The sequence below is a fragment of the Megalobrama amblycephala genome, linkage group LG12, assembly GCF_018812025.1.
Source record: "Megalobrama amblycephala isolate DHTTF-2021 linkage group LG12, ASM1881202v1, whole genome shotgun sequence".
Classification (NCBI taxonomy): domain Eukaryota; kingdom Metazoa; phylum Chordata; class Actinopteri; order Cypriniformes; family Xenocyprididae; genus Megalobrama; species Megalobrama amblycephala.
Window position 1 is genome coordinate 3,381,223 of NC_063055.1, and position 17,278 is coordinate 3,398,500.

Consider the following 17,278-nt stretch of genomic DNA (forward strand, 5'->3'; position numbering starts at 1 on the left):
CTGCAGGACAGTTCAATTCTTTATAATAATATAATATGAGCAGTTACAATGATAGTTTGGGACAACCATAATGTGTTTTTGTACAGTCAATTTTTAGCAACAGACAGTGTTAAACCATCAAAATTACATGTTTATTGCTTATGAATTTCTCAGATTTTCTATACCAGGAGGTTAAGATTTTTCGTGGCAAGGAGCCCTAAACAATCCCCTTGTGAGATCAATTTTTTTATACATTATAATATAATAAAATATAATATTTAAGTATTTAAACTGATATACAGTATTATATCAGTTTAAATGCTTCCATTTGTTTTAATATATTATATAGTAAAAACAAACTTAAGCATTTAAACTGATAGCTAAATATTTTTAAGAAAAGTGAACGTTAACTCGTTTATAGTTATCTAAACATCCCTGAAACCCACACCACCACCACACACAAAAATCTATTTAAACTGAGGTATATCACTGATGTATTTTGAGTTTGCAAGCTACACCATGTGATTGTAAATGTCTCAGAGTTTTGTTACCATTCTGTGCCCATCATCTGTTATTTCCACCACTTTTCATTAAAACATGACGTTTTATTTCACATTTCTTTTCATTTCACGTTGCCTCTCGTATTGATGTATTTAGTCCACAAACATTACAGTATTCTTACCGCGACTGATTTGGCTCAGGGCCAGCCAGCTCACACGCACTCAATCGTTCTCTTTCTATGAAACCTGTAAACCGCATTCACCGGTTCCAACCCTATAGCGACAATAACTCTATAGCGGTTGTCCAGAGCACTGCAATTATTTCTCATTTAAACTACTACAATCATTTTCATGTCTGTTCTCTGCGCAGCAATTATTTCTTCTGCGCGGCTTAGAGGGAACATTGATCGCCACACAATGAAAATTAACTAATTAATAATGAATTTTACTATTACTGTATGTGTATCCAACCTTACCCAGATGCATACAGTACTCTCACATTAAGCAGTATGTACTTTATAATAAATCTCAACTGCTTGATTTGTTATATCATCAAAATATTCATCAGAAATATATTAAAAGTTGTAAATATGGTACATCCTACTTTACCTGCGTACATGCAAAACACTAATGTATACTATATAGCAAATCTCGCCGTTAATATCGAAAACTCTTGACGTTTTTGTGGGTGTTTTGTCTCAGATTGAGGCTACTGTTAAATATGGAGTCTATTCCAGTGTTATTTAGTGGTTTATTTTGATCCTCTACAGCTGACGGCTCCTCCTGTAAACACACGTGTTCTCGCCTTCCTGTCGGCGGTGGCAGGAGACGCTCTGACGCGCCACCTCGGGGTGATTCTGCCCGCGCTGCTCTCCTCTCTCAAAGACAAGCTGGGCTCAGAAGAGTGCCTGCAGGTGAACACGACAGCTGTCAATCATTCATACTGATCTATCAGCTCTTTCTGAAAACGAAATGATGAAGAATCACAATAGGTTGATGGTGTAAATGTGGCTTTCATGGTCTTCTACAGGAGCTGAGCAACTGTCAGACTGTGATCCTCTCGGTGGAGGATGAAGTCGGCCAAAGAATCATCATTGACGATCTCCTGGAGGCCACGCGAGGAGCAGACGCCGGGCTCAGACAGGCGTCCGTCACCATCCTCAACGGCTACTTCTCGCGAACGCGACTGGACTACAGCACTCACACGCGCACGCTGCTGTCCGGCCTCATGCGGCTCATGAACGACCCCAACCCTGAAGTGCTCAACCAGAGCTGGGACACCATCAACTCCATCACTAAGGTAAACGAAGCTTACATCCATGCAGTTTATTACAGGGTTCCCACGTGCCTTGAAAGTACCTGGATTTCAGACACATGTATTCAAGGCCTGGAAAGTACAAATATTGGTCCTTGAAAGTGCTTGAATTAAATTTGAAATACATTTTGGATATATTCATACATGCATTAACGTTACATTCATTAAAATCGTTGTTTGCCATGGTGAAAAGCCGAGAGGAACGGTTTCTTCACGACCGATTTCAAAGTTCCATGCGACTACCACTAGGGGGCGAAATGCGACAATCAGATGCGAATGTCGTGTGCAATTTTGATCATGGACGATTAAAAGGTCTCCACGATCTGCTTTTGAAGAAATAACATTTACTCTACCCTAAATTCACAATTGTGTCTTATAAAGTCAGAATTGTGATATATAAATTTCAATTCTGATTTTTTTTCTCAGAAGTGCTCATTTATATCTTTCAATTCTGACTTTTTTCTCAGAATTGCAAGATTATATCTATAATATATTGTATATATTCTAACTTTATAAGCCACAATTACGATCCATATAATCCTTATAACCCATATAATTTTTTCAATCAATTGCAAAATTTATTTTTTACAATATTCTCTTTATATAATAATGTTTTTACTCAAGTAATGATCCATAAAAAATGAAAACCAAATCTAGTGTGTAAAGATTGTTAACATTAGAGATAAGGAAGCTGCAAACGGTTTTAATATATTTCCAAAATTACTGTACAAACTGGTTAAAATGGATGCAAATGCAATAGGAGGGTTAAAATGTTAAGTACTGTAAGAGGTCTTTCATGACGCTCCATATGCTGGGATGTGAATTTGATAGGTGCTTGATATAAAATAAACGGTGCTTTAAAGTGCTTGAATCTGGTGTTCATGAAAGAGTGGGAACCCTGTTATTACTAAGAATCATTATATTGTTTTATATGCACTACCATTCAAAAGTTTGGAGTCAGCTTTGAAAATTCAGCTTTGATCACAGGAATAAATTACATTTTACAGTAAATTCAAATACAAAAACAGTTATTTTAAATTCTAATATATTTCTGATTTTACTGTATTTTTGATCAAATAAATGTGTCCTTGCTGAGCAGAAGAGACAACTTCTTATATTTATTACTTAATTTTTGCTACTACTAGGATTAAACAGGAAATGTGCTGAACTATGACTGTGGCATCTTTGTCTGGTTAATACATTTCTCATCATTTCATTGTGTTTGGATTTGTGAATATAAAACTGTGTGTGTTTGTACAGAAACTGGATGCTGCCAGCCAGCTGTCCATGATCGATGACCTGCACAGGGACATCCGCTCTGCTGCCGTTGAGGTCAAAGGTCAACACTTACCTGGCTTCTGTCTGCCCAAGAAGGTGAGCATCGCTTAAAATACAGAGCAAAGGTCCACGCATATCGTCTCTAATGACACTTAATCAATTTATAAGTGTTCACAATGACATACTGCCTTCCCTAAGAAAGTAATAACTCCATGGGTTAAGGTTAGGTTTAGAGGTAGGTTCAGGGTTAGTACCTAGTTATTACCCAGTTGTTACAACCACTATAATAATTACATAGTATATACATGCAGAACTGGACTCTAAAATAAAATGCTACCCAAATTAGATTAAAAGTGCAAAATAACAATTGTTATAGTCAAGATTATAACTGGAGGCCACTCACTAACAGTGTTGACAATTTAGGGATTTCTGCCCCTTTTGAGACTTTTTTCAGATGTTTAGGGACCAATCTAGCAACTTCTTAGACAAACCTTATCTAGATTCTTATTTTATCCACTGATCTCTATTAATATTTATATAGATCAATGAATTTGCCATTATGATGCATCTAGTGACATTTAGCTACCAGCTACTTTCAGTTGAAACCAGTTGGCAACACTGCTCACTGAATTAAACTTGGTGATGTCATTTGATAACACTAACAAACTTAATACATTTTGCACACAATTTTGCATGCTATTTTTCAAATACTGTAGTAGTACTAGCATACTGCACTATGTAAAATATGAAAGAGCATTTTTATTGTTAAAGGTGCCCTAGAATTAAAAATTTACCTTGGCATAGTTGAATAACAAGAGTTCAATACAAGGAAATGACATACAGTGAGTCTCAAACTCCATTGTTTCCTCCTCCTTATATAAATCTCATTTGTTTAAAAGACCTCAGAAGAAAAGGCGAATTTCAACATAACACCGACTGTTACGTAACAGTCGGGATCATTAATATGTATGACCCCAATATTTGCATATGCCAGCTCATGTTCAAGGCATTACACAAGGGCAGCCAGTATTAACGTCTGGATCTGTGCACAGCTGAATCATCAGACTAGGTAAGCAAGCAAGGACAATAGAGAAAAATGGCAGATGGAGCAATAATAACTGACATGATCCATGATTACATGATATTTTTAGTGATGTTTGTGAATTGTCTTTCTAAATGTTTCGTTAGCATGTTGCTAATGTACTGTTAAATGTGGTTAAAGTTACCATCGTTTCTTACTGTATTCACGGAGACAAGAGCCGTCGCTATTTTCATTTTTAAACACTTGCAGTCTGTATAATTCATAAACACAACTTCATTCTTTATAAATCTCTCCAACAGTGTGTAATGTTAGCTTTAGACACAGAGCACTATCAAACTCATTCAGAATCAAATGTAAACATCCAAATAAATACTATAGTCACATGATCCGACGCATGCATGCAGTATGCACGACGAACATCTTGTAAAAATCCTTTTTAGGGTTATGTTAGCTGTGTGAACTTTGTAAATGCACTGTATTATAGTCGAGAGGTCCGGGGGCAGGGAGTGCGTGATTTAAAGGGGCCGCAGCATGAATCGGTGCATAGTTAATGATGCCCCAAAATAGGCAGTTAAAAAAATTAATTAAAAAAAATGTATGGGGTATTTTGAGCTGAAACTTCACAGACACATTCAGGGGACACCTTAGACTTATATTACATCTTGTGAAAACTGGTTCTAGGGCACCTTTAACTATTAAAATCATTAATCATTTTCATTGAAATAAAGCTGAAATAAAATATAAATATTAGGTGAAACACTAAACTGAAGTAAAATGTTTAATTAGAAGTACTAAAATGTATGAAAACTTGTTTGAAAAAGGTCATTTTTATCACACAATTGTGAGTTTACAGCTTTTTTCTCAGAATAGTGAGATATAAACACAATCAGAATTAGCAATTCTGAAAAAATGTCAGTATTGTGAGATAAAAAATCACAATTACCTTTTTATTCCATAGCGGAAATAAGCTTCCCTAAAAATGACTAAACCTGAAATAAAAATAAAGCTGAAACGAAATGTAAAAAAGAAAAATGACAAAAGCACATAACAAAATTACTAAAAATTCAAATGAAAAACTGAAAACAAAAAATAAGTTCATTCAAAATACTATAATAGTATATAAATATTAGTAACACTGACATAAAATGTTGTGTGCTCTCTACTCAACATGTCTTTTTCTTCAGGGAGTGACGTGTATTCTCCCCGTGCTGAGGGAAGGCGTGCTCACAGGAAGTCCGGAGCAGAAGGAGGAAGCTGCTCGTGCTTTGGGAGGAGTTATTAAATTGACATCAGCGGAGGCGCTCCGGCCCTCTGTGGTCAACATCACTGGACCGCTCATCCGTATCTTAGGAGACCGTTTCGCTTGGACTGTGAAAACCGCTCTGCTCGAGACGCTCACTCTACTGCTGGCCAAAGTCAGTATCCATCATGCCTCTGTCCTTATGCTGATCTAGACCCTTCATTCACACGCCGCTTGTTTTCTCTGTCCCGTGCAGGTGGGCATCGCTCTGAAACCCTTCCTGCCGCAGCTCCAGACCACCTTCTTGAAGGCCCTTCAGGACTCCAGCCGGGCGGTGAGGCTGCGGGCGGCAGAGGCTCTGGGTCAGCTGGTCGCCATACACACTAAAGTAGATCCGCTGTTCACCGAACAGCTGTCGGCCATACGCAACGCAGAGGACTCTGGAGTCAGGTAGGCATGAAGATTGCAAATACACTATTTCTTGTTAAAGGATTAGTTCACTTCAGAATTTTAATTTCCTGATAATTTACTCACCCCCATGTCATCCAACATGTGTCTTTCTTTCTTCAGTCGAAAAGAAATTTAGTTTTTTTTTTTTTTTTTTTTTTTTTTTTTTGAGGGAAGCATTCCAGGATTTTTCTCCATATAGTGGACTTCACTGGGGTTCAACGGGTTGAAGGTCCAAATGTCAGTTTCAGTGCAGCTTCAAAGAGCTCTACATGATCCCAGACGAGGAATAAGAGTCTAATCTAATGGAACAATTGGTAATTTTGTAAATAAAATTTAAAAATATATACTTTTTACTCACAAATGCTCGTCTTGCACTGCTCTGCGATGCGCCACGCATTGCGTAATCATGTTGGAAAGGTCATGCGTGACGTAGGTGGAAGTACCGCGGTAGGGCGAAAAATTCATCTCATTTTCTCCAACTTCAAAATCGTAGTTTTACCTTTTTTTGTCAAACAGTAAAGGCCATTTGACTTGGTCTTTGCACATTCACTTTGCAGACACTGAATCGGAACCGCCTACGCCACGCGTGACCTTGATTACTTGATTACATAATGTGTGGCGCATCACAGGGCAGTGCAAGACGAGCATTTGTGGTTAAAAAGTATATAAATCTTTATTTTTATGCTATATAAGACCCTTATTCTTCATCTGGGATCATGTAGAGCTCTTTGAAGCTGCACTGAAACTGACATTTGGACCTTCAACCGGTTGAACCCCAGTGAAGTCCACTATATGGAGAAAAATCCTGGAATATTTTCCTCAAAAACCTTCATTTCTTTTCGAATGAAGAAAGACAGACATAAACATTTTGGATGACATGGGGGTGAGTAAATGATCAGGAAATTTGAATTCTGTGAACTAATCCTTTAATTTACTAAATCCACAGTGTTCTTTAGAACTTCCTCAATAATATAAGGCAGCTGGAAAACTTCCGGTGAAATGTCACTTGTTGGTGTGTTAAGCATCAATAGTGTAATACTTAGTTTATAATCAGAATAGTCACTGAAATAGTCAGGCCTAGCATTAATTTAGTTACTCAAATGTAAGGTGACATAAGAAAAAATAAAGACGTACTTCAGTGTTCCTCCTCAGAAAAATTCAATTCCACCATCAGTTTTCACACTTTCGTGTGGAAAAAAAACATCAGCAGTTAAAGATTTATTGTGCACTTTAGTTAGATTCATTGAATAAAATGTGAGTTTTCATAAGTGTGCCAAAATCATTGAGCTTGCGCTGCACTGACTGACAGCTGCTGTGATTACAAAGGAAAAGTGCGGCGCTTTCTGTGTAATTCATTCACAAGAAAAGTTATTGTTTTTCATGAGATTTTGTGAGTATTTCACCTTGACAAAATGTAGTTTTAAACTTAGTGATTTTATAATGTTTAATATTTATTAAAAAATGAAAAACTATTACAGGAAGTGGCTGATATGCTTAAATAAATCCTCCTCTGCTGGTTATGATGTTAATGTTTGGTTTTACAAATAGTTACAATCTCAGAAGGATGAACAAATAATGTTTGTGGTCATCACATTAAAAATGACATTTGAAGTAGGGCTGTCAAACGATTAATCACGATTAATCGCATACAAAATAAAAGTTTGAGTTTGCCTAATATATGTGGGTGTACTGTGTATATATAAATACAAACACATCCATGTATATATTTGAGAAATATTTACAAGTATATGTATTTATTTATATTTTTATATAATTTATATTATATATAAATAAATTTTTTGTACATTAATAACATATTTCTCTTAAATACATTAATTTGTGTGTATTTATCAGTGATGGGAATAACGGCATTATAAATAAACGGCGTTACTAACGCCGTTACTTTTTTCAGTAACGAGTAATCAAACTAATTACTTTTTCTCCCGTTACAACGCCGTTACCGTTACTGACACAAAAAAAATGCCACGTTACTATAATTGAGCTCACTGAAGCGGTTTTCATCCGAGTAGGCTCTCTCTCAGCCATAGGACCTGCAAAGTTTTTTCCTCTGGTGTGTGCTGCGGTTAGTCATACACAAATATAATTTTAAACTGATAATAATGTATGATGCGCTGTGTGTGTGTCTGTCAGAGCTCAAACCAGAATACCCTTTTTGATGCTTGATCGAAAATATGTGAAATGAGATTTTTTCTAGTCGTCTAGTAGTTGTTCATTTAAGCTATTAGTTGACTAATCACATTTATATTAATTTAATTTCTTAAATACTGGAGAGAATAAACCATAATAAGGAGCGTTTACATAATATAGGCTATATAGCACTCAAGGGCACGCATAATTGCCATAAAGAACCGGCAAAAGTAATTATTATGAGTGTGACAAAAACAGCAAGGAGACATTTTAATTGTTTATTAATAAAGTAATGTTTTCTGAATCAGTGTCGGCTGCAAAGATGAAGTTGACATTGCTGATTCTCATTGCTGATCATCTGCTCATATGGACGCGCCTAGAGAGATAATGCACATTTCATTCGGATTAGGCTATATAATCAGAGTAGCCTCTTTCTTTTCGTTTTTAATTACTTCATTTTCATTAAAGTAGATATTTCAAGCATTCTATAGATATATTTGTGTAGGCAAGCAGCCTCTGAGTTTCGGTTCATTTAGCCTGTAAGACGCGCTCCAGTTCACGCGCCAGCGATCGCGCCCGCGCCTCCACGTCATGATTTTATTGTCTGCTATATTTGCTTGTTATATATTAAATCCAAGCAATTGGTTGATGAAACATTGATTAAAATTAAGATACAATTTTTACAAAACGAAATTCACTTTAAAGAAAGGCTATACAAAGCAAAACTTAATGAAGTGTTTAAAATCATTAATTAAAATCTGACCCACTCCATGTCTCCCGATATATTTGCGCATCTTATGATGCATCTTACTCATGCTGTTCACTTTTCATAATCGAATAAATGGATTTAAAACATAACATAGGACTATTTAAACATAAATATGAAATGACGTTTTCTTTAATGGCTACCAACACAGTACAGAGAAATTTCATGTCGTGAGCAAGAGCGGATCATGAGTCAGGAGTCGCATCAAGAATAATTTATTCTTAGACTTAAATGTAATATTGGGGGCATTCAATTTATTTGGCATATTTTTATTTATTTATTTATTTATTTTTTAAAGTAACGAAATAGTTACTTTCCCTGGTAATTACTTTTCTAATGATGTAACTCAGTTACTAACTCCGTTACTATTTGTGAGAAGTAACTAGTAACTATAACTAATTACTTTTTTAAAGTAACGTGCCCAACACTGGTATTTATATATGCATATTAATTACACACAGTACTCACACATATATCATACAAACTCAAACTTTTATTTTGTATGCGATTAATCGCAATTAATCGTTTGACAGCCCTAATTTGAAGTGCTAGAAAAATGTTGCGTGTGCGAGTCTAATTACAGACACTGCGTTTCTTATTCAAACATTCCTAATAGCTTCGTCTTAATTGCAATCAATTAAACTGGTTTATTGGCAAATTTGGCAGATGTGATAACTGCATTAAAATATAAATGCAGCATTAAAAAGTCAAACATCGATGGTTTTGTGTCGATATACTGCAAGTAAAGAATGACAGCTAACAGTACACCGGAAATGCCCAAGCTGGCTTAACGAAAACCAAGAAAGTAACTGTGCATATGGACAATTTTTTTATTATATTAAATGTTTGTCAAATGTAAAACTCTAGTTTGTATTTGTCAGTCACTCTGTTGTTGTATGTGCTGCAGGGAGACCATGCTGCAGGCCCTGCGCTTCGTCATCCAGGGAGCTGGGGCAAAGGTCGACCCTAGTATCAGGAAGAACATCATGACCACACTGCTGGGCATGCTGGGACATGATGAGGTAAAGCAAGTATTTTGTTTCTGTTTTACTTGAGATATTAAAAATTGTTTAAAATGAAAGTAGTACTTTACAATAAAGTCCCATGCACTAACAGTTGCTTGGGACTTTATGAATTGAATGCATATGAATGCCGCCACAAAATACTATTGGGAAGCTCAGGATTTTCTTTGTATGAGTTGAGGGTGTCAGAGAGAAATATGGCGGAATATCACAATACTTAAAGGTATTTAGCAGTGATATTAGTTGGGTTTCCAAACGTGAAGCGAATCTTTTCAAAGTTTGCAGGAAAAAAAAGTAAATTAGGTGCATTTCCATCACATTGTTCGAGCTGATGGTGGTATTGGTACCCAACAGTAAATAAAACACCATCAGCAGAATGGTGGGTTTAATGTTCGCTACATCAGAATTTATTCGGCAACTGCGTTTCCATCACCCATTATTCGCATTAAGTCTTTTTCGCACAAGTCAAAATCCACCTCAAGCAAATGTGTAAACTTTTTTTGCAAGTTAAGGGATCCCCCCACCCCCCCGTTTCCATCACTCATTTCTGATGCAATACTTCAAAATGTGCGTAACAAAATAAGCTAATTGCCTGCACAAAATTTGATAGCATTGTAATACAACAATACGATAAGGTATACAGTGGCTTCATAAATTAATTAAAAGCATAAAAAGCAAAACACAACTGATGCACATTCTTTGTTCTTTATTTTCTAGAAGTACAGTTTTTAATTTTGTGTAATATTTAAATGTTTTAATATTTAATAATAAAATATAAATGCATTTATGAATATCTAAGTTTTCTTTTTTTTTTTTACACTTAAAGACATGACAACTTCAATGCATGCTTTTTCATCTTTATAACAGTATCTAGCACAGGATGTGGTTGTGAGAGAGTCATTGTAGCCTTACCTGTGTGTGTGTGTGTGTGTGTGTGTGTGTAGGATGCCACAAGAATGGCCTCTGCAGGCTGCGTTGGTGAACTTTGTGCCTTCCTGTCAGAAGAGGAGCTCAAGAGTGTTTTACAGCAGCATGTGCTTGGTAAGATCACACACATCTTCCTGGTAATAGTTTGGCATGTGATGAGCCAAGATAACCACTGTAATCCAGATCATATTATGAAATTCTCCTCTGTTATATGTTTGTCTCTGTAGCGGATGTGTCTGGTGTGGACTGGATGGTGCGTCATGGCCGTAGTTTGGCTCTGGCCATCGCAGTGAAGTCCGCTCCTGATCAGCTGTGTACGGATGAATACAGCTCCTCTGTGCTGGAGGCCGTCTTATCTAGTGCCACCGCAGACAGAGTAAGAGCCGCTGTAATATCAGAATAAAATCTGCTTCATGCTGTAGACCAAATGCATTTTACAATGTGTCAAGTGATGACAACAGTCAAAATGCTTGAATATGCAGACATTTGTTCATTGCTTGAACCTCACAAACTTTGCTAAATCCATTGCTATTGGTGGATTTCATGTGAGTGACAGGTTGCCCCGCCCTCGTCATCAGAGAAGAGATGTCGCTGCAAGAGGGAGGGGACGTTATTTTGATTCAAGATTATGAAGCACATGAATTAAAAAAAATATGTGCACGGATAAATCATTTATAATAAATACTGCATAGACAAGTGGTGCAGATGTTTAATTCACATGGATGTCTGTGTCTTCTGCAGATCCCCATCGCCTGCAGCGGCATCCGGGCCATGGGTTACCTTATGAGACACCAGCTCCGCACAGGAGGATCAGAGGCCGTGTCGCCACGCGTCATCACACAGTTCGTTAAGGTGAGTCTGACGCCAACATACCCAGAGATAAACCGCATACGGTCCAGAGCAGGTGTTGTGGGCTATGATAAAATAAACTAGCGTACAGCCTGATGCATAATGTTACACTGCACACTTCATACTGCATACGACTGTTGTACTTTTAACTATTGCAACTTTTAGCTCAGATTCATTAAACAATATGGACATTAAATATGAAATTTTGATTTTATTGTTGGAAAATGTTGTGTTATGTGTAAGTAAATGTTGAAATTACCATTTAAGATTAATAAATATTTTTCACTGTTAGTTAATGTTAACTAATGTAACAAATGAATTATATAATTATACTTATTCTGTGTGCAATAGGGGTGTAACAATACCCTCATGTCACGATTCGATACATATAATGAAACTGAACTTATGATACGATTATTGCGATACTCCAAGACCTAAAAGGTTAACAAAAAATGAACTGTTGATTTAAAATGCTAAATTTGGTATTGGGAATGAAGAGGCTTGAACTTGGTGCTGGTAACCCAGTGCACAGGACAATGGTGACACCAGAATAAAAATATTCATGATTCTGAAACTAAAAATACAGAATTATTTTAGATGTTTGTCACTGACTAGATATATTTAAAATAATGTAGGCCACTTTTTACTGGTAGCATAAGACATTTGGCATTATCAGGAACCACAAATATTCCCGCATTGCATTACTATACATTATATTCAACAACATATATGGTAGTTTAATGTAATACTGACACTAAAACTCTGTACACTTGAACTTTTTCTTCAGTCAAGAAAGAGATGTTAATCACAGGATTGTTTCAGGTTCATCAGTTCAGTTTGGAATTCAAATTTCCTGATAATTTACTCACCCCCATGTCATCCAAGATGTTTATATCTCCAATTTTCTCCATATAGTGGACTTCACTGGGGTTCAACAGGTTGAAGGTCCAAATGTCAGTTTCAGTGCAGCTTCAAAGAGCTCTACATGATCCCAGACGAGGAATAAGAGTCTCATCTAGAGAAACCATCACTCATTTTTTATAAAAAAGAAAAATGATATACTTTTTAACCCCAAATGCTCATCTTGCACTGCTCTGTGATGCGCCACACATTACATAATCACATAGGAAAGGTCACGCGTGACGCAGGCAGAAAGGTGCCATTGCAAACCTACACAAACACACATCAGAAATGTTGAATTAGTGCTAAAGTGATCTGTTTGTGTGACTCTGCCTTGGCTCCTCCCACAGAGTTTGCAGAACCAGTCGAGCGACATTCGTCTGGTGACGGAGCGCGTGCTGTGGTGGGTGTGTAAGGAGGCGGAGACTCCCACTCTAGAGCCCAGTCTGGTCAAACCGGTCATCAAGGCCCTGCTGGACAATACCAAGGACAAGAACACCAGCGTCCGAGCCCAGAGCGAACACACCCTCGTCAGCCTGCTGCGACTGCGCCAGGGAGAGGAGGGCATGCAGGTCAGTCACTGTTCACTCACACGCATCCTAATAATTGTTAATGTAATTCATTTTTCCAGGAGTTCATTGCTTCTACGTTCAGTTAAACTGCTAACAGTGATTGTAAATTAATTGCCTAAATTATTACATTATTTGCTAACTGCATTCTCTAAATTGTAATGTTGACATGCATTCTCTGTAAAGCTGCTTTGAAATTATATGCATTGTGAAAAGCGCTATACAAATAAATGTGAATTGAATTGAATGAGGTTTCTTTCTTCCATGGGAAAATCAAAAATTTTAGTCAATTCAAGTCACATTTACTTATAAAGTGCTTTGTACAATACATGCAGAAGACATTGGTTATTCAGCTTGAGTCAATGTTGATTCAATTCAGTTAAATAACAGTGTCGATGGTGCAAAATTCATCAATTATGAAATCTGCAGAAGACTGGGGAAAGTGTTGGGCAAAGTTACTTTTAAAAGTCATGTGTTACAATCATATGTAACTAATTACATTACTTATGCATTACTTTTCTCACTTGACCAAGGCTCGCTTTCTTCCAGGCCTTGCAGATTATTTTTTCAGGATTTCTGCAGGTCCTAAAAATGCACCCCGACACAAACTTAAATCAGAGCAGAAAGTCTAAAATGAATAAAGTTATGCCATTAAATGTTGCATGTATTGCAAAAAAATGTGTATTTTTCTCTGTATTTTTGTCCTGTACAATTTCCAATACAAATATTCCAACATCTTTGATTTACTTGAGATGCAAATATAAAATGAAGTCTTTTGAACAACAAAATGAAGTGAGTTATATCTGTCAGTGAGTTTCCCTTTGAAGTAAGTTGATTTTTCTGACCCCTTTGGCAGATGCTTGCTCTTGTTTTATGCAAAACTTTTTATTAAAACAAGACTTCATATTCTTAATTTAAGAATCTTTAGACAATTGCACTGGAAAACGACAAAAATACTGAGGAGGAACATCACTTTTTTGCAGTGTGATCAGAAGATACAGTAAAAGTTGTCCATATTCTAGTATTCAAGCTACTTTTTGGTAAAATGAATTAAAAAGTCATGGATATCTATTGTAAGTTGTATTTTCAAGCTCTGAAGTGTTGCTAATAGAACTTGGTTTTCTCCCTAGACATTTACATTTTGAGAATATATTGACGTATTGTTTTCCCTTCAATATATTCTGAAAAAAGTCTTAAATTTATATTCGTAAAACCTGCAGAAACTCAATTTTTTGCAAGTGTGTAATGCATTCAACAACATTCACCTCCATTTTCTTTTAAAAACACATTTAGAATATTATATTCTCACCACATTATGGAGAAGAGATTTTTAATTCAGCAGTTTAAACATTTTTAGTCAAATTAATTAAACTGAAAAGTAACGTGCATTACTTTTTTAAAAAACGTTACCCAAATATTAAAGGGATAGTTCACCCAAAAATGAAAATGTGATGTTTATCTGCTTACCCCCAGGGCATCCAAGATGTAGGTGACTTCAGCAGAACACAAATGATGATTTTTAACTGCAACCGTTGCCGTCTGTCAGTCAAATAATGGGAGTGAATGGGAACTCCATCTATAAGAGTCGAAAAAACGTGCATAAACAAATCCAAATTAAACCCTGCGGCTCGTGACGACACATTGATGTCCTAAGACACGAAACGATCGGTTTGTGCGAGAAACCGAACAGTATTTGTCATTTATATAATTTTTTTTTTACCTCTAATGCACCACTATGTCCAACAGCGTTCAGCACTCGCTTAGTGAGGTCTGATCGCGCTCTGACAGCGGAAGTGATGTCTCGCACTTATACTTCAATGAGTGCTAGACATCACTGCCGCTGTCAGAGCGCGATCAGACCTCACTAAACGAGTGCTGAACGCAGTTGGACATAGTAGTGCATTAGAGGTAAAAAATGATATAAATACTGTTTCTCGCACAAACCGATCGTTTCGTGTCTTAGGACATCAATGTGTCGTCACGAGCCACAGGGTTTAATTTGGATTTGTCTGTGCATGTTTTTTTTTTTACTCTTATTGATCAAGTTCCCATTCACTCGCATTATTTGACTGACAGACAGCAACGGTTGGAGTTAAAAATCATCATTTGTCTTCTGCTGAAGAAACAAAGTCACCTACATCTTGGATGCTCTGGGGGTAAGCAGATAAACATCAAATTTTCATTTTTGGGTGAACTATCCCTTTAATGTATGAATTTAGTAACGAGTTACTTTGCTCGTTACATCAAAAAAGTAATCTGATTACTTGAAGCATGTTATTTTTAATACGTTACTCCCAAACACTGGTCATTGTCCTATGGAAGCTTGTGTCCGCCATGAAATAAAAAATAAAAAAGGTAATTGCGCCTTTTTATCTCAGATAAACATTTATAACTCGCAATTCTGACTTTATATCACGCTATTGTGAGTTTTTATCTCGCAATTCTGAGAAAAAATCTCAGAATTGCGAACTATAAAGTCAGAATTGCATGACAGAAACTCACGGTTGTGAGGAAAAACAGTCGGGATTGATAAAAAGTTGCAATTACCTTTATTTTTTTATTCAGTGGTGGAAACAAGCTTCCATATTATCCAGCTGAATTCAGTTCAAGTTTTGTTCTCATCCGATAGTGTCAGTGCAGTCAAATCAAATTTAATATAATTAATATAACTCTTTCAAACTTTTAACTAAGCAATTCAAAGGCGAATATTCACAGCTTTTTTTCCCCATTTCCTTGTGACCAATCACAGCGCAGCAATTCAAATAACATTTGCATGTGTAAATTAATTTCAGAGCATCAGTGCGATCCTGGACTCGGCCAGTAACGAGCTGCTGTCAGAATGTTACCGCAGATCCTTGAAGAAGATCTCCGGTCTTCCCGACTCCAACGAAGAGATCGATGACACCATCCTCACATGATTGACAGCTTCAGCCCCGCTCGGGATCATTCTAGAACCTGCGTCAGTCGGTCATACACGCTCTCCTCACGCTAGCTTTGATTGTCCTCATCATTTACGCCACAAGTAAAGCCTGGGAAAGTATTTATTGTGCCGAGCCCCTAAAATCATCATCTAAAATTGACAATTTCCTTAATTGGCTGGTAGTTTGTAAATGTATATTTTTCGTTTGGTTTTCTTCTGAGAGATGAAGTATTAATTTGTGCCAATTCTTTACAAACATTGATGTTCTGATGCCCTTTTTTATTTAGTTTTGATGGTGAGCAGTTTCTCGCTGTGTCCGGCTCTTGTAAATGTGTGTGTGTGTGTGTGTGTGAGAGAGAGAGAGACAGAGACGTGTGAGCCATTAACAACCCAAAGGATGTGATGCTGATTTTTCCAGTTAGCGATGTGTCCACTAATAATGGTTGTATGAATAAACAGAAAATGAAAACCTTGATTTAATAAACGGTTTGACTTAAAGAAATGAACTCTGTGTTTGTGTTTTAATGCTTAACATTTCATGCATCTTATTAACACAAGATTAATAACTCCACTGAAGTACCATCATTCAAGAGAAATCATTAGACTGATTGTGTACCTAAAAGTGAATTATTACAGAAGAAAGAACAAGAGCATAAGACAAAAAGAAAAGGCAAATGAGTTGACGAGTTTCCGTCAAAAAGCCAAAAATTTGAATCCTTTACTGAAAAGTTTGAAGGTGTAAAGAGTGATCAAACACATCTGTAAATTAAGTGCTATCACAAACCCATCTTCATGTCAATATTGAGCCCATATGTGATATAAATTCAGCTTCAGCCGATCCTGGGGGATAAAATCTACAGTTTTCTGACAGGCTGTCAAAGTTTAAACTGCTTTGAAAAGTTTTCTGGCTCTCGCTGAGATGACATGAATATATTTCTGTGTTGGCACAAAGGAAGAAAAAATGAGACATTGCTTGAAAAAGGCACTGTGGTGGTACCATGGTATCAGATGGTAATATTTTCAACAGTTATAGCAGTTATTCTACGAAACGGGTGTCATTTGGGTCTGCAACGTTTGATCGGATGCATAAGGCACAAAAAATGTGTGTTTCCAAAGCTTAAAGTTATTAATTCAAGTGTTCTTTTTAACATAATATATGATAAAATGTTTTTTTTTTTTGAAGATTAACATACTGTTTTTAATCATTTTTCATTATCGCATAGCCAATTCACATGTCCTTGTTAACCAACATGACATTTGCATCTAAAATATAACCAAATAAGTTATATATTTTTATTTTTACAAACATATACTATTTTCAGGATTATATGTGTGTCCCTGTTTACACAAGATATATTTATTCACAATAAACC

General features: G+C 36.4%; 1 protein-coding gene across 2 annotated transcripts in view; it reads left to right on the forward strand.

The window, feature by feature from the left end:
* gcn1 (GCN1 activator of EIF2AK4) overlaps positions 1-16,411 on the forward strand; it is a 54,107-nt gene extending 37,696 nt beyond the window's left edge. For both annotated transcript variants that reach the window (XM_048211416.1, XM_048211415.1), the window contains exons 48-58: positions 1,250-1,393; positions 1,510-1,779; positions 3,055-3,168; positions 5,299-5,529; positions 5,611-5,804; positions 9,626-9,740; positions 10,685-10,781; positions 10,895-11,043; positions 11,409-11,519; positions 12,767-12,988; positions 15,778-16,411. In XM_048211416.1, coding sequence (XP_048067373.1) covers positions 1,250-1,393; positions 1,510-1,779; positions 3,055-3,168; positions 5,299-5,529; positions 5,611-5,804; positions 9,626-9,740; positions 10,685-10,781; positions 10,895-11,043; positions 11,409-11,519; positions 12,767-12,988; positions 15,778-15,903 — 1,773 coding nt within the window. In that variant the 3' untranslated portion in view covers positions 15,904-16,411. The remainder of the gene's footprint in view (positions 1-1,249; positions 1,394-1,509; positions 1,780-3,054; positions 3,169-5,298; positions 5,530-5,610; positions 5,805-9,625; positions 9,741-10,684; positions 10,782-10,894; positions 11,044-11,408; positions 11,520-12,766; positions 12,989-15,777) is intronic.
* Positions 16,412-17,278: the final 867 nt, after the last annotated feature.